The following is a 24713-nucleotide window of genomic DNA, read 5'->3' on the forward strand; positions in this document are numbered from 1 at the left end:
AACTGGTGCCAGAAAGTTTCAGATTTTTTACACTACAGAGGAAGTAGAGTTATTCTTTTCTGTCGGACCTCAGTGCTCTCTGCTGACACCTCTGTCCATGTCAGGAACTGTCCAGAGTAGGAGCAAATCATCACAGCAAACCTCTCCTGCTCCGGACAGTTCCTGACATGAATAGAGGTGTCAGCAGAGAGCACTGTGGCCAGACAAAAAAAAAACAAAAAACTCAACTTCCTCTGTAGTGTAAAAAATCTGAAACTTTCTGGCATAAGTTGATTTGAAAAAGCTTTTCTTCACCGGAGGACCCCTTTAATGAGTGAGATAAGTCGGTTCTAGGATTGCACAATTTGGGGAAAAAGTGCAATTGCGATTATGGATGTAAATATTGCAATTTCAATATGCAATTGCGATATAATAAAGAAATGGTACCGTACCACATTTGTCTGGAAGCACCTTTGGCAGAGCCTAAATGAAAACCAGGCCAGCTATGCCATGTTTTAGCTTAAACATCTGTGTCATTTCATGTACAGGGCAGTATCTTCTATATCATTCAGCTTATTAAATGAAGATTTAGACATGGGATTTTCAGTCATAACATTTAATAAAAACAGAACAGTGTATGTAGCCAATAAACCATACTAGAAATTAGTCAGTAAATATACACAGTGCAGGAAAAGTTTACCCTGAATGTTACAGCTAAAAATGCTTTAGTTTTCTTATTGCACTTTTCCCATAAATAAGGCTTCCCATTACTCCTGCAACTAAAACCAGTAGAAAGTAAATCCATTAAAGTCCCGCGATTCCTTTTACACCAACAAGTGCAGTACAACCGTTGGTTTAACCAACATTAGTGAAAGAGTTTATAAAACACTGATTTTCAGTGTCAAATAAAGTCCCAAACATTGAGGCCGAGGTGTTTCTACTACACCATCAGACTTGTTACATTCTTATGTGCTCCAAAAGCTACACAGGTAGATGCACACTAAGGACAATTGAAATCTATACCAGACATTTCTGAATGTGAAGACATTATTGAGCTGAAACTTTGAGCAGTACTGCTCCTTTGGGACATAAACCGATACAACCAAGTTCCACATTTCTGTATAGATCTACAGCAAAGCAAGCAGAAAGCTAGCAATAATGATATACATGCAAGCCGAGCCTAACCCTCTGAATTATCTTCCATGGAACTGGCCTATAATACCAAACAAAACCCAGGGCAGGTGTGCTGCTGTTTTTGAAAAACAAACAGCTGTTTTTTCTAGTCCTGGGTAACCCCTTTAAGGGTACGTTCACACATACAGGATCTGCTGCATATTTTGTGCAGCTGATTTAGCTACAAATTAACTTCAATGAGTAGGAATATCAGCTATAAAAAAATATGCAGCAAAAATACGCAGCAGATCCTGTATGTGTGAATGTATCCTAATATAGCAAGCAATTATATGTTTATTTCATTGGCATCAGCTGAAAGATTTAAACAATGCATTTAAATATTAGAATAAAACATTAATGGCCCAAATTTATCAATCTGTCTGAGAAAAAAAAGTGTATTTTTTATCTGACAGATAGCAACCAATCACAGCTTATCTTTCATTTTACAAGAGCAATTTGAGAAATGAAAGGTAAGCTGTGACTGGTTACCTGTTTAAGACAAAAATGTGTCCGCTATTTGTCTCAGAATCATTGGTAAATCTAGGCCATTGTCTGGTACAAATATGTATTCCTTCTACTTTGTAGACATCCACCTTAAAGTATAGGCACAACATGGTTGTGGACAGCAAGATACCCTTGGTATATAAAGATATTTTCCAGTAGGACAAGCAAGGTCTGTACAAAAATGCAGCAGTTCCTCAGAGATATACTGGGGTCTCCTGTCCAGTAAGCAGTCTGTAGGTGGAGGATGGCATGGTTTTTATGTGGACCTGTAGGTAGATGTATTATTCAGAACTCTTAAAACATAACATACTTTGCTATTAAAATAGTTACCAACAAGTTCTTACCTCCCCTGTGGCATCCAACAGTGTCTGGATAATCTTCTCATGTGCTGTAGCCACCACACTTTGTCCATTTATTTCAATGATTCTATGGCCCACTCTGATACCTCCCCGTTCAGCTATGCCTCCACGTACAAGGCTACAGATCTATATAAGAATATATGGTCAATATAACTGTGGAACAATTTATTTTACCAGTTATTCTTAAAGGGTGGTCCAGGATTAAAAGGACTCTTTAAAGGATAAGTCTCATGCATAAAAACGTATCCCCTATCCAAAGGATAGGGGGTAAGTTTTAGATCGCAGGGGGTCTGAGCGCTGGGGCTCCCCCCGATCTAATGTACGGAGCCCCGTGCTGTAGCACAGGAGCACGTCACGACCCCCGCCCAAAGCGGAGGCCGTCATGCCCCCTCCATATAGTTCTATGGGAGAGCCATTCGTCAACCTTCGGCTCTCCCATAGAGCTTAATGGAGGGGGCGTGGCAGCCTCCTCTTCAGGAGGGGGTCGTGACACGCTCCTACAGCACGGGGCTCCATACAGTGCTCAGACCCCCCCGCGATCTAAAACATATTCTTTAATTAAAAAAAAAAAAAAAAAAAAAAAAAGAAGAAGAAGCAGTGTTTTTCTAATCCTGAAGAAGCTGCTTAGAACTCACCACTCCATCTTCCACACAGAAGCCCAGTTGGTAGGAAGTGTCTGGCCTCTGAATAATAGCTGTAGCAACGGGAGGGCAGCGCACAATGTTTAGGATCACCTCAGACTGACCTTTTAGGTCCTTTAAAAAATAAAAAATTGAGGGCAAAAATGGTTACTTGTCTTTAAGTCTGCTAGACAGTTTCTACAAACTCAGAAAATCTTTCTTTCCTATCCATATTAGACTCCGGTAAAGAGGTTTCTACCCCAGTAAAAAAGTAGACACACACTGAGAAAAATTGTCCCCCTCTCAAAACTACCTTTTAAGGGGTACACCGGGTTTCAAATCAGCTGGTGTCAGAAAGTTATACAGATTTGTAAGTTACTGTAATGAAACATGTTTTTTTATATTTGATTCCGTATGCCAAATAAATAACTTTTGTAATTGGCTTCCAGTAAAAAAAAGTTTTATATTAGTTTTTCTGCTGTATACTTCTGGCCACAAGGGGTCTCATTCAGTCTGGTCAAAATCTCAGATTTTGGTCTCCTACTTGTAATGGCAAGAGACCAAGAAGTGTTTCTCTCCACTGAGCTTGACTGACAGCTGCACAGAGCCTTACTGAAAGTAGCTGCACAGACTAAGCTGCACAGAGCCTCACTGCTGAAAGCAGCTGCACAGACTAAAAGCTACAAAAGAGCCTCACTGAAAGATATACAGACTGAAAGCTGCTGCAGAGAGCTTGAGGTCTTCCAATCATCCCAACACTGCAATGATGTGAGGGCAGAAGTGGTCCCCCAGCAGGCTTCAGTGATGTCAGGCCTGCTGGGAAAGCCCCACCTTCTCCTGCTGGGAAATTGCAAAATGTGAGCAGGAAGAAAGGCAAGATGCCCAGCTTTATAAAGCTCTGAATTTTTTTTCTAAGGGTGGGAGGGGTGTTAGGAGTAGTTAGGGAACATAGCCAGAGTTAGTTTAGAAAAGTCTATTTAGTGACAGGTACGCTTTAATCCTTCCAGTACCTATCAGCTGCTGTATGCTACAGAGGAAGTTGTGTAATTCTTTCCAGTCTCAACACAGTGCTCTCTGCTGACAACTCTGTCTGTGTCAGGAACTGTCCTCATCTGCTCTGGACAGTTCCTGACACGGACAGAGTTGAAAGAGACTTAATTTACAAATCTGTATATCTTTCTGGCACCAATTGATTTAAAAACATGATTTTTTTCCACCAGATACCTCTTTAACCCCTTAAGGACTCAGCCCATTTGGACCTTAAGGACTCAGACAATTTTATTTTTACGCTTTCGTTTTTTCCTCCTCCCCTTCAAAAAAATCATAACTCTTTTATATTTTCATCCACAGACTAGTATGAGGGCTTGTTTTTTGCGCGACCAGTTGTCCGTTGTAATGCCATTACTCACTTTACCATAAAATGTATGGCGCAACCAAAAAAATACTATTTGTGTGGGGAAATTAAAAAGAAAACCGCAATTTAGCAAATTTTGGTAGGTTTTGTTTTCACGAAGTACAATTTATGGTAAAAATGACATGTGTTTTTTATTCTCTGGGTCAATATGATAAAAATGATACCCATACACTTTTCTATTACTGTTGCGCTTAAAAAAAATTGCTAACTTTTCAACCAAATTAGTACGTTTAAAATCCCCCTATTTTGAAGACCTATAACTTTTTCTTTTTTCCGTATAAGCGGTGGTATGAGGGCTCATTTTTTGCGCTGTGATCTGTACTTTTTATTAATAACATATTTGCTTATACAAAACTTTTATTACATTTTTTACTAATTTTTTGGGAATAAAATGTTTTTTTTACGTTCACGCCGTTCACCTTACGGGATCATTTACATTTTATTTTAATAGTACGGATATTTACCCACGCGGCGATACCAAATATGTATATAAAAAAAATGTTTTACACTTTTTGGGGGTAAAATAGGGAAAATGGGACAATGTACGTTTTTATTGGGGGAGGGGGTTTTTCACATTTTTTTAACTTTTATTTTTACACTCTTATAGTCCCCATAGGGGACTATTTATAGCAACCATTCGATTGCTAATCCTGTTCAGTGCTATGTATAGGACACAGCACTGATCAGGGTTATTGGTCATCTTCTGCTCTGGTCTGCGGGAAGGCAGATCAGAGCAGAAGTCTCCCGGAAGACAGCGGAGGAAGGTGAGGGGACCTCCGTCTGCCGTGCAGGATCGGATCACTGCGGCAGCGCTGCGGGCGATCCAATCATCCTGTTAAGTGATCGCGATGCTGCAGATGCCGTGATCTGTATTGATCACGGCATCTGAGGGGTTAATGGCGGACATCCGCGGGATCGCGGGTGTCCGCCATTACCGGCGGGTCCCTGGCTGCGATCCACAGCCGGGACCTGCCGCGCATGATGCCGGCATCGCTCCGATGCCCACGGTTATGCTCAGGATGTAAATGTACGTCCTGGTGCGTTAAATACCACATCACCAGGACGTACATTTACGCCCTGCGTCGTTAAGGGGTTAAAGACCCGCTTCTCTCTCTCACACACACACATTTATTTTTGTTTCATTTTTTTTTTTTTATTACTTTAACTTTTTTTGGGTTCTATAGAGAAAACAAAAAAGAAATAGACCATGAAATTTTTTTTTTCAGGCAAACCAATTTACTATTACAAACGCAGATTTAAGCAACTGTCTAACAAGACTTCCACCAGTTTAGGAGTACTAGACATCCTCCATTGTGTCCAAAAAATGTGTATGGCCTCAATATAAGGAGACATAGCTTTGGGGAGACACCCCAACTAATAGGAGGTCTAAACTAAGACTAAGATTAAGAATGCAATAGAATTTTAAAACCGCTTGAGACATTGTGAAAAATCTAGCACATTCCTAGACTGTCTAGTTTAAGTAACTTTGGGCCAGTGTGTGAAACCTTGCTTAATGGTCCCTGGCCCAAACCCTTTAAAATTTTCTTACCCGAATTAAACCCTGGCATGTAGAAAAAGGAAGACCAACTAAACTTGTGCCGTTGACACTGGTCACATGATCTCCAATACTCAGTTCTCCACAACGTTCTGCTGGTCCCCCATGCATTAGGTTGGCAATGACCACAGTAGGGAGCAAGGATCCCCAACCTGACTCCACAACAGCCACACCCAACATTTCTCCTCTTTCTTTCTGGATAAAAACCTGTTAATAAAAAGGGAAAAAAATATTTATGTCAAAATAACTACACAAATTAATAGTAATACAAAATGTTCAAACTAGTTTAACCCCTTAAGGACCCAGTCATTTTACACCTTAGGACCCGGCCATTTTTTGCACATCTGACCACTGTCATTTTAAACATTAATAACTCTGGAATGCTTTTAGTTCTCATTCTGATTCCGAGAATGTTTTTTCGTGACATATTCTACTTTAACATAGTGGTAAAATTTTTTGGTAACTTGCATCCTTTCTTGGTGAAAAATCCCAAAATTTTATGAAAAACTTGAAAATGTAGCATTTTTCGAACTTTGAAGCTCTCTGCTTGTAAGGAAAATGGATATTCCAAATAATTTTTTTTTATTCACATATACAATATATCTACTTTATGATTGCATCATAAAATTGACAAGTTTTTACTTTTCGAAGACACCAGAGGGCTTCAAAGTTCAGCAGCAATTTTCCAATTTTTCTCAAAATTTCCAAAATCACAATTTTTCAGGGACCAGTTCAGGTTTGAAGTGGATTTGAAGGGTCTTCATCTTAGAAATACCCCACAAATGACCCCATTATAAAAACTTCACCCCCCAAAGTATTCAAAATGACATTCAGTCAGCATTTTAACCCTTTAGGTGTTACACAGGAATAGCAGCAAAGTGAAGGAGAAAATTCACAATCTTCATTTTTTACACGCGCATGTTCTTTTAGACCCAATTTTAGAATTTTTACAAGCGGTAAAAGGAGAACATGTATAATTATGTTTGTAGCCCAATTTCTCTCGAGTAAGCACATACCTCATATGTCTATGTAAAGTGTTCGGCGGGCGCAGTAGAGGGCTCAGAAGCAAAAAGGGGATTTTGGAGAGTACGTTTTTCTGAAATGGTTTTTGGGGGGCATGTTGCATTTAGGAAGCCCCTATGGTGCCAGAACAGGGAAAAAAAAAACACATGGCATACTATTTTGGAAACTAGACCCCTTGAGGAACGTAACAAGGAATAAAGTGAGCCTTAATACCCCACAGGTGTTTCACGACTTTGGCATCTGTAAAAAAATGTCATTAAAATGTGTGTTTCCCCCCAAATTTCACATTTTTGCAAGGGTTAATAGCAGAAAATACCCCCCAAAATTTGTAACCCCATCTCTTCTGAGTATGGAGGTACCCCATAAGTTGACCTGAAGTGCACTACGGGCGAACTACAATGCTCAGAAGAGAAGGAGTCATATTTGGCTTTTTGAGAGCAAATTTTGCTCGGGGGCATGTTGCATTTAGGAAGCCCCTATGGTACCAGGACAGCAAAAAAAAACCACATGGCATACCATTTTGGAAACTAGACCCCTTGAGGAACGTAACAAGGAATAAAGTGAGCCTTAATATCCCACAGGGGTTTCACGACACTTGCATACGTAAAAAAAATATATTTTTTTTCACTAAAATGTGTGTTTCCCCCCCAAATTTCACATTTTTGCAAGGGTTAATAGCAGAAAATACCCCCCAAAATTTGTAACCCCATCTCTTCTGAGTATGGAGGTACCCCATAAGTTTACCTGAAGCGCACTACAGGCGAACTACAATGCTCAGAAGAGGAGTCATATTTGGCTTTTTGAGAGCAAATTTTGCACGGGGGGCATGTCGCATTTAGGAAGCCCCTATGGTGCCAGGACAGCAAAATAACCCCCACATGGCATACCATTTTGGAAACTAGACCCCTTGAGGAACGTAACAAGGGGTACAGTGAGCATTTACCCCCCACTGGTGTCTGTCAGATCTTTGGAACAGTGGGCTGTACAAAATGTTTAATTTGCACAGCCCACTGTTCCAAAGATCTGTCAGACACCAGTGGGGTGTAAATTCTCACTGCACCCCTCATTACATTCCATGAGGGGTGTAGTTTCCGAAATGGGATCACATGTGGGTTTTTGTTGTTTTTGTGTTTGTCAAAACCGATGTAACAATCAGCCACCCCTGTGCAAATCACCTCAAATGTACATGGTGCACTCTCCCTTCTGGGCCTTGTTGTGCGCCCCCAGAGCACTTTGCACCCACATATGGGGTATCTCCGTAGTTGGGAGAAATTGCATTACAAATTTTGGGGGGCTTTTTTACCTCATGTCAAAATGAAAAGTATAGGGCAACACCAGCATGTTAGTGTAAAAAATTTATTTTTTTACACTAACATGCTGGTGTAGACCCCAACTTCACCTTTTCATAAGGGGTGAAAGGAGAAAAAGCCCCCTAAAATTTGTTAGCCAATTTCTCCCGAGTACGGCGATACCCCATATGTGGCCCTAAACTGTTGCCTTGAAATATGACAGGGCTCCAAAGTGAGAGCGCCATGTGCATTTGAGGCCTGAATTAGGGATTTGCATGGGGGGGGGGGGGGGGGCATAGGGGTGTTCCACGCCAGTGATTCCCAAACAGGGTGCCTCCAGCTGTTGCAAAACTCCCAGCATGCTTGGACACTCAACGGCTGTCCGGCAATACTGGGAGTTGTTGTTTTGCAACAGCTGGAGGCTGTGAGCGGCGGGAGACCAGGAAAAGACCATGACGTATGCATACGTCATGGGTCCTTAAGACCCAGGGTGTGATGACGTATGCATACGTCATGGGTCCTTAAGGGGTTAAAGTGATTGTGTCCCCTAGATTTTCTTCTAGTTATGGACAGATACTAAAACATGTTTTTTTCTAATCTGTTTTCTAAGTCTCAGCTTAGTTTTAGCCCTAGTGTCCAGAATGGAAACTGCAAGATTTCAGAAAAATTTTAACGTATTGATATAAGTATGGAAATTTGAAAAAACACCACGACAAAATTCTTAAAAAATATCTTTAACATTTGAACCCAATTTACATTCCCTTTAAACACAACAGCAGGAATATGTGAAAGAACAGGGAAAGCTTCTTCTGGTTAAAATGGTTTCTTTGCTAGACATCCTGTGGTAGCACACAATGCGTTAAAGGGGTTAGCCAGCCAGAGGCTCAACTCCAGGGTCATTATTAAATAATTTAGAATAGTCTGACACAACACAGGTTTATTGTAAACCATGAAAAGTCGCATCTCAGTCAAGTGAAATATCACTCTTATCATAAAGGTCAGGATTTTGGATGAGTCCTCAGTTTGCTCAATGGTATTACAGAAGTAATCCACAGGGATTAGGTTTCTATTCAGCCTGGGCCTTCTCACATCTGGAATACATGCTGTGCCTTGAGCAAGAACCAATTTTAGTCTTCTTCAGAACAACATGGCTTTGTCAGGGTCACCTTTTTTGCAAAAAATTACTTTGCTTCCTCACAATCCACAGTCCTCTTGTATGCCTCAGGTTCAGTCGATTCTCCTCCAGATGGATTTTGTTCAAGTACCACAACCTAGCCATTGTGTTCTACAGATAGCGAGACACCAAGAGTCCTCTTCTAGTTCAGCAATGTCAACAGTCATAGTTTTCTATGAGCAGAGAAGCATCTTAACAGCATCACTGCAGTTCACATCAAGGGTATCTTGAATGTAAGAGCAGATTGGCTAAGTTGCAGTCTATCTGCACCCAGATGTTTTTCAACAGATCACTCAAGCTGTAGCAACCAGATATGGATGGGCAACACCAAGATGCTGAAGTTTTTTTCCCTTCAGAAGGCAGAGCAGCCATGGGCACTGAACAGGCTACCAGTATCTTGGATGAACATAATGGTGAATGTTTTTCAACCCTTTTGGGGGGGAGGGAACCTACAATGTAGAGGAGGAAGATAGTGTAGATTGAGAGGGGGGACTTATTAATGTACCTGGGGTGGAGCGGAGGGAGGGGTTAGAAAAGTTAATAGGGATAGGCTTCATAGGAAAAAACATACACCTTTGAATTGCCTGTTGACTAATGCCAGAAGTCTGACCAATAAATCTGATGAACTTGAGTTCATAATATCTGAGGAGAATTATGACATAGTGGGTATAACAGAGATTTGGTTGGACGATAGCTGTGACTGGGCCGTCAACATACAGGGTTTTAGTCTATTCAGGAAGGATCGGACAAAATGGAAAGGGGAAGGAGTTTGTCTTTATGTAAAGTCCAGTCTGAAGGCCGCACTGAGGTGAAAATATATGGGAGGGTAACAATAATGTGGAGGCATTATGGGTAGAAATATAGAAAGATAAAAATAAAAAAAAATTCTGATAGCGGTTTGCTATAAGCCACCAAACATAATTGAAGAGGCAGAAGATCAACTACTGAGGCAAATAAACAAGGCAGCAAATCAGAATGATGTGATAATAATGGGGGACTTTAACTATCCTGATATAAACTGGGAGACTGAGACCTGTGAATCTCATAAAGGAAACAGGTTTCTGACTATAGCTAAAGACCATTATCTGTCCCAAATGGTGCAGGACCCGACCAGAGGGGGCCCCCTACTAGACTTAATATTAACCAACAGACCTGACAGAGTAACTAATGTGCAAGTTGAAGGACTCCTAGGAAATAGTGACCATAATATAATACATTATAACTTGTTCTTCAATAATGTAATCTCTCGAGGGGCCATAAAAACAATGAACTTTAGGAAGGCAAAGTTTGATCAATTCAGAAAAGCCCTTAACAATATAAAATGGGATAATGTCCTCAAAAACAACAATATGGACACTAAATGGGAGACTTTTAGGAATATTTTAAACTGTAAGAGGTATATACCTTATGGGAGTAAAAGGGTCAGGAATAAAAGAAAACCAATGTGGATGACTAAAAATGTTAAGGGGGGAATAAAGGACAAAAATAAAGCATTTAAACTACTAAAACAGGACGGCAGTGAAGAATTATTAAAAAGCTATAGAGAAAAATGTAAATTATGTAAAAAACTGATTAAAAACCACAAAAATAGAGACAAAAAGACTCATTGCCAAAGAGAGTAAAACAAACCCCCAAAATGTTCTTTAACTATATAAATATCAAAAAGGTCAAAAATGAAAGTGTAGTCCCTTAAAAAAATTATGAGGAAGAAATTATACACATGGATAAGGAAAAAGCAAATATATTAAACAAATTCATGAAATGACAGGTGAAATATAGCGAGATAAGGTAAACACCCAGGAAGAAGTACAGTGCCACATACAAAAAAAAAACAAATCCACCAGGTCCAGATGGTATTCACCCCCCGTGTTTTAAAGGAATTAAATAATGTAAGAGACAGACCCCTATTTTTAAAATTCAAGGACAGGGAAGGTTCCCCAGGACTGGCGCATAGCAAATGTGGTGCAAATATTCAAAAATGGGTCAAAAGGTGACCCTGGGAATTATAGGCCTGTTAGATTAACCTCTGTTGTATGTACATTGTTTGAGGGTTTTCTAAGAGATGCTATTTTGGAGTATCTTGATAAAAATAAATGTATGACTCCATATCAGCATGGCTTTATGAGGGATCGGTCCTGTCAAACTAACCTGATCAGCTTTTATGAGGAGGTGAGCTCCAGACTGGACCAGGGAGAATCACTGCATGTTGTATATCTGGATTTCCCAAAGCATTTGATACGGTGCCACATAAATGATTGGTACATAAAAGTAGAAGGATTGGGCTGGGTGAGAATGTGTAAGTGGGTAAGTAACTGGCTCAGTGATAGGAAACAGAGGGTGGTTATTAATGGTACTTATTCTGATTGGGTGACTGTTACTAGTGGGGTACCACAGGGGTCAGTCTTAGGTCCTATTCTATATAATATATTAATTACTGACCTTGTAGAGGGGTTGAATAGTAAAGTAGCAATCTTTGCAGATGAGACTAAACTCTGTAAAGTGGTCAATACAATAGAGGACAGTGCACTGTTACAAATGGATCGGCATAGGATAGGTTGGAGGTTTGGGGTTCAACATTGATAAATGTAAAGTAATGCATATGGGGAGGAAAAATCCGGGCTGGGATTATGTATTAAATGGGAGCACACTTGGGACGACTGACATGGAAAAGGACTTAGGAGTCTTAGTTAATAGTAAATTTAGCTGTAGTGACCAGTGTCGGGCAGCTGCTGCCAAGGCAAATAAAATCATTACAGAGATCTCTCCCATGATCTATTTATACCCAGGACTGTATCTATAACAAGGGGGCATCCTCTATGTTTAGAGGAAAGAAGGTTTCTACATCAGCACAGACGGGGGTTCTTTACTGTAAGAACAGTGAGACTATGGAACTCTCTGCCAGAGGAAGTGGTCATGGTGAACTCTGCAAGAGTTCAAAAGGGGTCTTGATGCATCTTTGGAGAGTAATAACATTGCTGGTTATGTATAATAGATTTCTAGGGACAGAACGTTGATCCAGGGATTTATTCTGACTGCCATATTTGGAGTCGGGAAGGAATTTTTACCCCTAGTTCGAGGTTTTTTTTTTGCCTTCCTCTGGATCAACTCAGTAGGGACTGCTTAGGGATATAGGTTGAACTTTGTGGTCTCTGGTCTTTTTTCAACCTTATGAACTATAACTATTTTATCTGCTTGTTCCATCATGGGATCTCTCTCTTTGATAAGCCAGGAGTCTTTAGGTGTCTTTCCTTTAAAGTTGTATGTCTTGCGATGGGCACCTTGGCAAAGAGGATTACAGAAAGAATTACAATCTCGTTAGTCTAAAAGAACAATACTTACGTATTCTGCCAGACTATTCTATCCTTCCAGACGAAAGTAAATTCCACTTTCAACATAAATCAGGAAGTGTTTCCTTCAGTAAATTTCCCAGTTCTCAAGATGAAGAACAGGAAAGATATCACCTCCTGGATGCTAAAAGAATCATGCTCCTGGAATACTGTTTTCTGTAGATACAGTAAGGCAGAACATTCATTTCTCCACTTCCTAGGCCTGAACAAATGCAAAAAAGCAAGTAATGCCTCTTTTTTTTAAAAGTATTTATTTTTGGCAATTTAGGATAATACAAAACAAACCAACAACACTCCAGGTGGGCATACCAAGAGCGCCCAAGCAATGAAATAGTATGCGCAGTCCTACAGAGGAAAAAATAATCAGCAAAACCGACATACATCACAAAAATAAAATCTCAGAACACAGCTATAGGTTAATGCAGGAACAGGGCCAATTGCGTGACCCTTGGAGTACAACAGCCCAACAAACAAGAGACAGACAACCACACTCCATACATACCCCAAGGAGATTCCCTCCTCCCTTCCAGAAAAGAACCAAAACAGAGAAACTAAGCCGGGGACCCTACCCACTCCGGAGGGTCAGTCGATGTCTCCAACATCAACAGGGGCATCCAAACCTTATTAAAATTTTTAGGGCACTTGCAGCTTGTTAATTATGAGATGGGGGGGGGGGGGGGGGTTGCCATGTCCTTCCAAGCAAGAGCAGGAGAAACCACAAGAGAAAGAGTCTATGAGAGCCCAACAGACAAACCTCAGGGGACAAAACAAACAGAAGTTCAAGATGATCCACCAAGAATTGCATCACTGCCCTCCAGAAGGGAACAACACAGGGGCAACTCCACACAGCATGCATAAATGTCCCCCTGTCTCTCACACAGCGAACACAGATAACAAACGTAGAGACACCAATACGCTGGAGTTTGACAAGAGTATAGTAAAGGCATAAAATAAAACAAGATTGAAAAAGCATCTCCCTAGCATTAACAACTGAGGCATAATACGTCAAAGCAACCTCCTTCCATTGCTCCTCCAAAAGATCAGGCACATCCTCCACCGATTTCAAATAGGCCAAGGCAAATGGATCCGGACCCACTGAGTGAAGCAAGGCATATGCCTGTCTAAGTAGCTTGGAGAGGTTGGTGGTACCCAGGGGCAACTCCACTTCAGAAAAAGCTGGAGCCACGTCCAGGGAACCAAACTGCGCAAGAACTGCATGTCAACCCCAAGGGACATTGAAATGGTCCCGCATATCCACAAATGAAGGGAACAAATAGCTCTCCCCAAACAAGTGCATAACAAACTTGACCCAATTGACGTTCCAAAACCCAGCCACTAAAACTCCTGCAGGTGATCCAAATGGGTTCATAGAGGTGCTCTAGGAGAAAACAGAAAGCGCCCAGAAACCAGAAACCAAACCGCTGCCACCTTCTTAATAGGAGCTAACAAAGAAGATGAAGGGGTGTAGCTGAATTATGCATTAGCCAAAGTCTCATACCAACCCATGAGGGCACCAGCCAGAGCTGTGGATGCATTGAAGAGATCCAGGTTGATCCACCAGGCATACACCAGCTGAGAAGCTAGAAAATAGTTATGCATATTAGGAGCTGCTAATCAACTCCCTTAAAGGACATCTGCAGCGCTATTATCCACATGATAGGGGAGAAGTGTTTGAACATGGGGGGGGATGACCGCTGGCGCTCCCCGCGATCTCCTGAACGGGGCCCCCCATTTAGCGCTCAGCGAGAGAACTAATGCGCGTAGCGTTGACCTAGAGAGGTCGACGGTTACACCCTCTCCCCATCTATGGGAGAGGCGCGAACGCTGCCTCCCCGTCTCTCCCATAGAACTACATAGAGGAGGCGTGTCGACCGTGACATCATGCTGCGGCTGGCACGCCTCCTGCACGGGAGAGCCATGGCCCCGTGAAGGAGATAGCAGGGGGTCCCAGCGTTCGGACCCCCGCGTGTTCGGCCGCAGATGGCCTTTTAGTCTATTTGCCAGGACCTTTGCCACAATTTTAAAATCAACATTGACAAGAGATATGGGACGATAGAGTCCAGCAAAGTCAGATCTTTACCTTGTTTAAGAAGGATTACAATTAAAGCCTTCCTCATAAAGTCTGGAAGATTCAGAGGCCGCCTGATAAAAGTTTAGCAGAACAGAGACCAGCTTCTCCTTGTTTATCCTGTACCAGTCACCCACCATACGGTCCGCTGCTTCCACAAAGAAATCGGGGTAGAAGGCCACTCTGGTCTCATTAACCTCTTAAGGATGCAGGGTGTAATGCTCTGCGCTGGCTACCGCGATATAATGTGGGGTCACGTGGCAACCCCGTGTCATATCGGGTCGGTCCCAGAGGCTAACGGTAGCGGTGATGCCCGGTATTAACCCTTTCACTGCATCGTAAAAAAAAAAAAAAAAGCATTCCCGTCAGGCTGATCAGGGCCACCGCGGTGAAATGATGAGCTGTTAGGACACGAGGAAGGTCTCTACCTGCCTCCTCGTTGTCCGATCGCCAATTCACTGCTCTGTGCCTGAGATCCAGGCAGGAGCAGTGGAGTGCTATGGCACAGCATTGATCAGTGTCTGCAATCAATGTTATTGCATGTTATAGTCCCCTATGGGGGCTATAACATTGCAAAAAAAAAAAAAAAATTGTAAAAAAAATTGTTAATAAATGTGATTTAGCCCCTTCCCTAATAAACGTTTGAATCACCCCTTTTGCCATAAAAAAAAAAAAAAAAAAATTTGTACATATGTGGTATTGCCCGGAGCATAAATGTCTGAACTATAAAAATATATTGTTAATTAAACCACACGGTCAACGACATACACGTAAAAAAAATTCCAAAGTCCAAAATTGCGTATTTTTGGTCACTTTTTATACCATAAAAAACATTTATAAAAAGCGATCAAAAAGTCAGACCAAAACTTCAGATCAAGGTGCAAAAAATGAGTCCTCATACATCCCTGCATGCGGAAAAACAAAAAAAAGTTCTAGGGGTCAGAAGCTGACATTTTTAAACGTATTCATTTCCGTTCATGTAGTTATGATTTTTTCCAGAAGTAAAACAAAATCAAACCTATATAAGTAGGGTATCATTTTGACCGGTTGCCGACTAAGGACGAGCCGGCTTGTTCTGAGACGGCAACCGTTGTATGATGCGGGCTCCCGACTGGAGCCCACGTCATACCGCCCGGCACCTGGCTGATTCCTGTAGCTGAGGGCCGGCGTTGATAGCTGTCAAAGTTGACAGCGATATCTGAAGGGACATTTAAACCATCCCTGATGGTCCAGTGGGGTAGATCTGGGGTAGGGTGGTATGGGGGTGATCCACTTCTGAGGTAGCCGGAGGGCTTACCTCTCGTCCTATGCCGGCTGCTGCGCTGTGCAGGGCCACCAGGCCATATCAATCAAGCGCAGAGCACACAGATCAATGTGGCTATGAAACCACATTGATCTGTATGAGGAATCTAATGATTCCTCCCAAAAGTCCCCTAAGGGGACTAAAAAAGTTGAATAAAAAGTTTTAACAAACACCCATTAACCCCTTATTAAAAGTTAAAAATCACCCCCCCCCCCCCTTTTCCAAAATTCCATATAAAAATTATGAATTTATACATAATAAAAATAAACATATGTGGTATTGCCGCATGCGTAAATGTCCGAACTAGAAGAATATATTGTTAATTAAACCACACAGTCAATGGCGTACATGTAAAAAAATTATGTCATGAAAAGATCACGGCGAAAAAAAAAAAGAGCCCTCATACCGCCCCGACACATAAAAATAAAAAAGTTATTGGGGTCTGAAGATGACAATTTTAAACATAAATTTCCGTGCATGTAGTTATGATTTTTTCCAGAAGTAAGACAAAATCTAACCTATATAAAGTAGGGTATCATTTAAATCGTATGGACCTACAGAAGAGAAGGTGTCATTTTTACCGAAAAATGTACTGCGTAGAAACGGAAGCCCCCAAAATTTAAAAAATGGTGTTTTTTCTTAAATTTTGTCACTATTTTTTTGGGGGGGGTTTTGCCGTAGATTTTTGGGTAAAATGACTGATGTCATTACAAAGTAGAATTGGTGGCACAAAAGAAATAAGCCAACCTATGGATTTTTAGGTGAAAAATTGAAAGGGTTATGATTTTAAAATGTAAAGAGGAAAAAAACGAAAGTGCAAAAATGTAAAAACGCTTGGTACTTAAGGGGTTAATCGTATGGACCTACCGAAAAATGCACTGCGTAGAAACGGAAGCCCCCAAACGTTACAAAATGGAATTTTAAAATTTTTTATGTTGTCCCACAAATATATTTTTTTTTTGTTCCGCCATCGATTTTTGGGTAAAATGACTGATGTACTTACAATGTAGAATTGGAAAATTGAAAGGATTATGATTTTTAAAAAAGAAAAAACAAAAGTGGAAAAATGCTGAGTCGTTAAGAGGTTAAACTGCACCGCACCCTTGATGTGCAGCATTCTCAGGATAGCGACTCTGTACTTCATGTGTAACAGCATAGCAAGGAACGGTCTCTGTGGGCCACTAGGTGGTGGCGGCAGAGCTGGAACTCTGCGAACTCTCTCCACCGTGAAGTAGGAGTTATGCCTGAGGCGATTGTCAAGGTCCCCAGCCCTCTCCACTACTCCTTTACTTGGCGCTGAAAGGCTGCAATTTGCTCAGGAATTGGGTGCAACATGTCTTCCACCGTAGAAACTCTGCGCTCTACCTCCACCGTAAGCTCCCAAAGCTTCTGAGTCTTATGGGGGTGAATAATAAAATCTTGACACAGTTCATCCACTTTGGAGACCATCATAGTCTGACAGGTGGCGATCTCAGTGAACCGCTGATCAAAAGCTACAGCATTATACGGAGGGTGCTCAGGAGAACTGGACTGTTCCGAACTCAGGGGGTCCTCAAACAGGGATAGCAGGGGCTCTGGGGAATCTCGCCCCAACCTCTCATGCGCCTTAGCTGCATGTGCAGAGACTTTAGAGGATAGCGGAGTAGGGGCACTGGAATCTCACCCAGATGGGCCACAGGACCGGGAAGGCCCATTATCAGAGGAGACATCCTCATCAGAGGAGTGCCTTGAGGCCTCAGCCTGCAACTTAGATTTCTTAAGTTTGTCACCGGGGGCCCCCATAGCGACAGCACCAGTTCAGCAGATATAATGAAGGATGCTAGAGAGGGCAGACAGGGATAGTAGCAGGGACCACCACCAGACAACCAGTCAGTATAGGAAAAGTCACTCAGAGGTCCAGAACTACAAGTTCCAGCATACTCACAGAGAAGCAGCGTCCACAGCCAGCTGCAGAGAGAGATAGGAAAATGCAGCACTTCAGAACTGCAGCCGTCTCACAGCAGCCGGGACACAGTACAGTCGTGAGGATTCAGCTTCCCGCCACCATCCACCACCAGCAGCGGGAGCAGTCAGGGCAATCGTAAGGCCATGCCCAAAGACTCCTAATGGCGGCACTCTTCCGGCCCACCGACTCTGATGAAAATCCCCCAGCAAGCCAAGTGAAGACAGCCAGACGTCTCCTGCACTCGCTCCAGCTCTCACTACCTCCTCCCGGCCAGACAGAGGGAGAAGCAACATGCAAGAGCCACCACCACAGCGCTCCCAGCAGAACGGACCCCCCCAACAGACAGGCACAGCAGCGTACCCAATGGGCAACGGGGCTGGCTAAGTACTGGCCCACAGGATGGGTTAGTATGCTGGGATAGCAGGAGCTCCGGAGCACAAAATAGTCTAGCTCCACATCCAGGCCATGCCCCCCCCCTCAAAACCTTATTAAAGAGGTACCGTATATACTCGAGTATAAGCCGACCCGAGTATAAGCCGAGGCCCCTAATTTCAACCCAAAATCTCAGGAAAAGTTATTAACTCGAGTATAAGCCTAGGGTGGGAAATACATCATCCCCCCCGTCATCATCCAGACCCCCGTCATTAACATCCTCATCATCATTACCCTGTCATCATCCAGACCCTCATCATCATCACCTGTCGTCATCATCCCCTTGTCATCATCCCACACACCCCCTTGCTCATCCCCTTGTCATCATCCCCACCCCCTTCATCATCCCCTTGTCATCATCCCACACCCCCCCTTCATCATCCCCTTGTCATCATCCCCACCCCCCTTCATCATCCCCTTATCATCCCACACCCCCTTCATCATCCCCTTGTCATCATCAACACCCCCCTTCATAATCCCCTTGTCATCATCCCACACCCCCCCTTCATCATCCTCTTGTCATCATCCGCCCTCAGTGGTCTTCAACCTGCGGACCTCCAGAGATTTCAATACTACAACTCCCAGCAAGCCCGGGCAGCCATCGGCTGTCCGGGCTTGCTGTGAGTTGTAGTTTTGAAACCTCTGGAGGTCCGCAGGTTGAAGACCACTGCGGCCTTCGACATCATCCAGCCCCCTCTCACCCCCTTTAGTTCTGTACAGTACTCGCCTCCGCTCGGCGCTGGTCCGGTGCTGCAGGACTGTCCGGTGAGGAGGTCGTCCGGTGGGATAGTGGTTCCGGGCTGCTATCTTCACCGGGGGCGCCTCTTCTCCGCGCTTCGGGCCCAGAATAGAGGCGTTGCCTTGACGATGACGCAGAAGTACGTTGGTAATGAACGTACCTCTGCGTCGTCGTCAAGGCAACGTGACTATTCTGGGGCCGGGCCCGAAGCGCTTAGAAGAGGCCTCCCCGGTGAAGATAGCAGCCCGGAACCACTATCCTACATGACGACCTCCTCACCGGACAGTCCTGCAGCACCGGACCAGCGCCGAGCGGAGGCGAGTACTGTACAGAACTAAAGGGGGTGAGAGGGGGCTGGATGATGTCAAAGGCCGCAGTGGTCTTCAACCTGCGGACCTCCAGAGGTTTCAAAACTACAACTCACAGCAAGCCCGGACAGCCGATGGCTGCCCGGGCTTGCTGGGAGTTGTAGTTTTGAAACCTCTGGAGGTCCGCAGGTTGAAGACCACTGCGGGTGGGGAGTTCACTCGAGTATAAGCCGAGGGGGGTGTTTTCAGCACGAAAAATCGTGCTGAAAAACTCGGCTTATACTCGAGTATATACGGTACTCCAAAATAAAAAAAAAGTAAAAAAACAAAAAAAGGGCTGTTTTCTTTTTTTTTTTAAGCAAACAAACCTGTACATACCTCCCACTTCCCCCAGTCTCTGGTGCTCTCCTCTTATGGGTGCTGGAGATCAATATGTCAACTGTCGCTTAGCCAACCATTGGCTGCAGCCATGTCCTGCCTCAGCAGAAAAAAAGGCAAAGGTTCTCCTGTCTTACTTGCTCGGCCATATATCTAACATTTCTGAACCCCTGAAGACCCGCTGTACTGACATTCCTATGTGCTCCATCTCCTGGTTTTGGAGCACCCTGAGCCCTACAGTGTGCCCGCACGTATGTCATCATATGGGGCATTTCCATATTCTGGAAAAGTTGCCTTACTAATTTTTGGGGTCTTTTTCCCCCAATTTAATTTTGTATTTTCACAGCTCATGGTTCCAAAAATCTGTCAGACACCTGTAGGGTCCGAATGCTCACTGCATCCATGAGGGGTGTAGTTTTCAAAATGGGGGTCACTTGTCGGTTATTTTTATTTTTTTAGCTTTTATTTCAGAACCTCTGTAACTATCAGCAATGGCAGTGCATATCACCAAGTTAGGCCTCTAATGTCCGTATATGCACTATTTCCATACTCGGGAAAAGTAGTCTTACAAATTTTGTGTGTCTTTTCCCCCTTTTACCCTTTGTGAAAATGAAAAAAAAAAAAAAATGGGGCAACACCAGAATGCAGAATAACACTGACAGGCTGCTGTAGCCCCAAAGTTTTCATTTTCACAAGGGGTAAAACTAGAAAAAGACCCCCAAAATTGTAAAGCAATTTCTCCCAAGTACAGAAATACCCCATATGTGGCCCTAAACTGTTGCCAGGCAAATACAACAGGGCTCAGGAGTGAGAATGCTCCATGCACATTTGAGGCCTAAGGCTAAGTTTCCACTTGTTTTTTGGGGGGGAAATACCAAGGAAAACGCCAATTCTGCCGCATGGCGTTTTTTCGGCCAAAAAATGCTGCGGCCAGATGTTAGCTGTAAGTCAATGAAAAATCGCAAAATTCTTATTCCACTTGGCGTTTTTTTTATTTTTTTATCCTTTAGGCGTTTTTTCACTCTTTTTTGGCGTTTTTCAGCTCCTGGGCGGTTTTCCAAAATCGTAGCATGCTGAGCCACTGGCGATTTTTTTTTGGCAAAATCATGGCGTTTTTCTCCCATAGAAGTCTATGAGAGGGAAAAAACGCCAAGAAAAACGATATGTGGGTTTTAAACTTTGGTGTTTTTGCTGGCAGTTTTTATTCTTTTTTGGACTTTAGCGATCCAAAAAAGCGATATCTTTTTTTAATAAAATTTCGTAGGGAACCTTAAAAAATAAAAAAGATACAGTAGTGAAGGAAAAAATTGTATCTATCGAAATGTATCTTTTTTTAACAACATTTTTATTCATTTTTAAAACAGAGATCACTTTATGTGGGCGGGCAGGGCAATAAAAATATAGCCGACAATAATAAAAATGTAGTGTGTGCGTGTTTTTCACTTTTTTTCTTTATTTTTAATTTTTTTTAGGTAGTACTACTACTCCCAGCATGGAACACACTGTTCCATGATGGGAGTAGTAGTACCTGTACTACTACAGTACCTGCCTGTTGCGATCCTCCTGTATAATGTATAGATGCGGGCAGCTGCTCTTCTATGGTCCCCTGCACTGCCGTATATTTACACCTATTCATATTTCCCACAGAGAGCTGTGATTGGCCAGATGGTTCCAGCCAATCACAACTCTCTGTGGGAAATAGGAATAAGTGTATAAATACATCAGTGCAGGAGACCATAGAAGAGCGGCCGCCTGCATCTATACATTATACAGGAGGATCACAGCGGGTGTCAGAAGTTATACTCGCTGCGATCTGTCTATTAATGCAGATACTACAGCTCCCAGCATGGAGCAGAGTGTGCTCCATGTTGGGAGTAGTAGTACCTGCAGGTAAGAACAGATCACAGCGGGTATCACTACCTATCTATCTATTGAAGAGATGCAGAGCGGCTTTCTCCTACGCTCGCATCTCTGCAACTCTGGCCAGTGATATGAATAGAAGATCACTCATTCATATTTCCCTCAGAGCGGTGATTGGCTGCAACCATCCGGCCAGTCACCACTCTGGGTGGAAAATATGAATGAGTGATGTTCTATTCACATCACTGGCCGACCCGGAGCATAATGCAGAGATGCAAGCACTGTATAGAGCCGTCCTGCATCTCTGCTATACTATGGACGATCGCATATGATGTCAGGACTGACACCCGGGGCGATATATCTATTAGTACAGGTACTACTACTCCCATCATGAACAGTCTGTCCCATGCTGGGAGTAGTAGTACTACCTAAAAAATTTAAACAAGAGAAAAAAGTGAAACACACACTATTAAAAATGTATGACAATTTAGTTATAAGATATATAAATTTAGTTAACCCCTTAAGGACGCAGGACGTAAATGTACGTCCTGGTGAGGTGGTACTTAACGCACCAGGACGTACATTTACGTCCTAAGCATAACCGCGGGCATCGGAGCGATGCCGGTGTCATGCGCGGCTGATCCCGGCTGCTGATAGCAGCCAGGGACCCGCCGGCAATGGCCGACGCCCGCGATCTCGCGGGCGTCCGCCATTAACCCCTCAGGTGCCGGGATCAATACAGATCCCGGCATCTGCGGCAGTTCGCGATTTAAATGAACGATCGGATCGCCCGCAGCGCTGCTGCGGGGATCCGATCATTCATAACGCCGCACGGAGGTCCCCTCACCTTCCTCCGTGCGGCTCCCGGCGTCTTCTGCTCTGGTCTGTGATCGAGCAGACCAGAGCAGAAGATCACCGAAAACACTGATCTGTTCTATGTCCTATACATAGAACAGATCAGTATTAGCAATCATGGTATTGCTATGAATAGTCCCCTATGGGGACTATTCAAGTGTAAAAAAAAAATGTAAAAAAATGTAAAAGTAAAAGTTAAAAAAAAGTGAAAAATCCCCTCCCCCAATAAAAAAGTAAAACGTCCGTTTTTTCTTATTTTACCCCCAAAAAGCGTAAAAAACATTTTTTATAGACATATTTGGTATCGCCGCGTGCGTAAATGTCCGAACTATTAAAATAAAATGTTAATGATCCCGTACGGTGAACGGCGTGAACGAAAAAAAATAAAAAAAGTCCAAAATTCCTACTTTTTTAATACATTTTATTAAAAAAAAAATTATAAAAAATATATTAAAAGTTTTTTATATGCAAATGTGGTATCAAAAAAAAGTACAGATCATGGCGCAAAAAATGAGCCCTCATACCGCCACTTATACGGAAAAATAAAAAAGTTAGAGGTCATCAAAATAAAGGGATTATAAACGTACTAATTTGGTTAAAAAGTTTGTGATTTTTTTAAGCGCAACAATAATATAAAAGTATATAATAATGGGTATCATTTTAATCGTATTGACCCTCAGAATAAAGAACACACGTCATTTTTACCATAAATTGTATGGCGTGAAAACAAAACCTTCCAAAATTAGCAAAATTGCGTTTTTCGTTTTAATTTCCCCACAAAAATAGTGTTTTTTGGTTGCGCCATACATTTTATGATATAATGAGTGATGTCATTACAAAGGACAACTGGTCGCGCAAAAAACAAGCCCTCATACTAGTCTGTGGATGAAAATATAAAAGAGTTATGATTTTTAGAAGGCGAGGAGGAAAAAATGAAAATGTAAAAATTAAATTGTCTGAGTCCTTAAGGCCAAAATGGTCTGAGTCCTTAAGGGGTTAAATACATGTTTTTTTCCATCACTACTGCATCCTTTTTTTTTTTTGGTACCTAACAAATTTTGGGTACCCAAAAAAACTGCCAAGGTGCAATTTCCACACAAATGAAAAAAACGCCAGATAAAAACGCCAGATGCAGGAAATTGCACTGGCATTTTTTCAGGCATTTTTTTCAAGTAGAAACTTAGCCTATATGAGTGATTTGAACAGGGCTAACTGACCGTTGCAGAGCTTTACTTACATGTGGTGTACCAAAACACAGCAGGGAGTTGTAGTTTTGAAACAGCTGGAGGCAGCCTGGTTGGGAAACACTGCCCTACTGTGTTGATCCAGAGGAAGGCAAAAAAAAAACCTTATGAGGTGGATGCCAATTTGCCCCATACCAGGGGGGAAAATTCCTTCCCAACTCCAAACATGGCAAACAGAAAAAAATCCCTCGATCAACGTACTTGGGACTTTTTGGGGATTATAACAACCAGGGACTGGCATGTCCCTTTGTTGTCAATGCATCGGAAAAGCGATGTACATAGCCGTGGTCCAAGCTCATGAACAACGTCACCAACACATCGGGAAAAAAAATACTATTTTAGAATACCGCATGGCTCACATATTGGGGAAAGATAAAAATGGGGTAAATCATAAATTTAATACTCCGAAGACATAGTACTCCGAAGACATATGGTACGCCTTGAAGCATTCTTTGATGCAGAGGCCTGTTTTTTCAGGGCAGGTGTCACACTGTAATATGGTGTCCCTTCTAATGCCCCTTTTAGCACAAACTCTGCATATTTTCTTGGACCGTCCCTTCTTTCCAGTGTAAGGGACCTCCCCTGGAAAATGCTGCCCTGGTACAATACGGGGGCCTTCACTTCCAGAGGTACTTGGACCCACTCCTTCCCGGTCACCAAAGATTAGGGCCTTGATCACTACCTCCTGGAACTGAAGGAATGTCCCTGTGTTGCCAGCGCTTTGGAATAGTACAAAAGCATTGTACAATGCTGTCTGGACCATGTACAGCATACATTTTTTGTACCATCTTCTGGTTTTGCATATGGCATTATATGGCATGAGGACTTGATCAGAGAGATCAACTCTTTCCATATACTGATTGTAGTCCAGGTTACAATCAGGTTTGAGGACCGTTGTAGCGGTAACAGGGGTACAGGGACAGGGGTATGGCAGTTAATGTGAATTGTGGTCAGCATAAGGACTTTTTCTTATATCTGACCAAAAACATGTAGTCACTAGTAAGGGCCCTGCTCTCACCCCTAGGGATCGGTGGGGGATATCTTGGAAGGCTTTTTTGATTTTTTCGCACACTGTCACAAGCAGCAGTGGCTCTGGTGGAGAGGGTAATGAATTTTCCCGCTAACTCCCAGGATGGGGGGGGGG

General features: G+C 42.7%; 1 protein-coding gene across 2 annotated transcripts in view; it reads right to left on the minus strand.

Annotated features, from left to right (window-relative positions):
• Nucleotides 1-338: 338 nt before the first annotated feature.
• Nucleotides 339-24713, minus strand: part of APBA3 (amyloid beta precursor protein binding family A member 3) — a 67587-nt gene continuing 43212 nt past the window's right edge. The window contains exons 7-10 of one of the 2 annotated variants that reach the window (XM_056573632.1): nt 5599-5811; nt 2651-2770; nt 2001-2141; nt 339-1922 (exon numbers count right to left, since the gene is read on the minus strand). In XM_056573632.1, coding sequence (XP_056429607.1) covers nt 1851-1922; nt 2001-2141; nt 2651-2770; nt 5599-5811 — 546 coding nt within the window. In that variant the 3' untranslated portion in view covers nt 339-1850. The remainder of the gene's footprint in view (nt 1923-2000; nt 2142-2650; nt 2771-5598; nt 5812-24713) is intronic. The other variant, XM_056573642.1, reaches the window with a different exon arrangement.

The sequence above is a fragment of the Hyla sarda genome, chromosome 1, assembly GCF_029499605.1.
Source record: "Hyla sarda isolate aHylSar1 chromosome 1, aHylSar1.hap1, whole genome shotgun sequence".
Lineage (NCBI taxonomy): Eukaryota > Metazoa > Chordata > Amphibia > Anura > Hylidae > Hyla > Hyla sarda.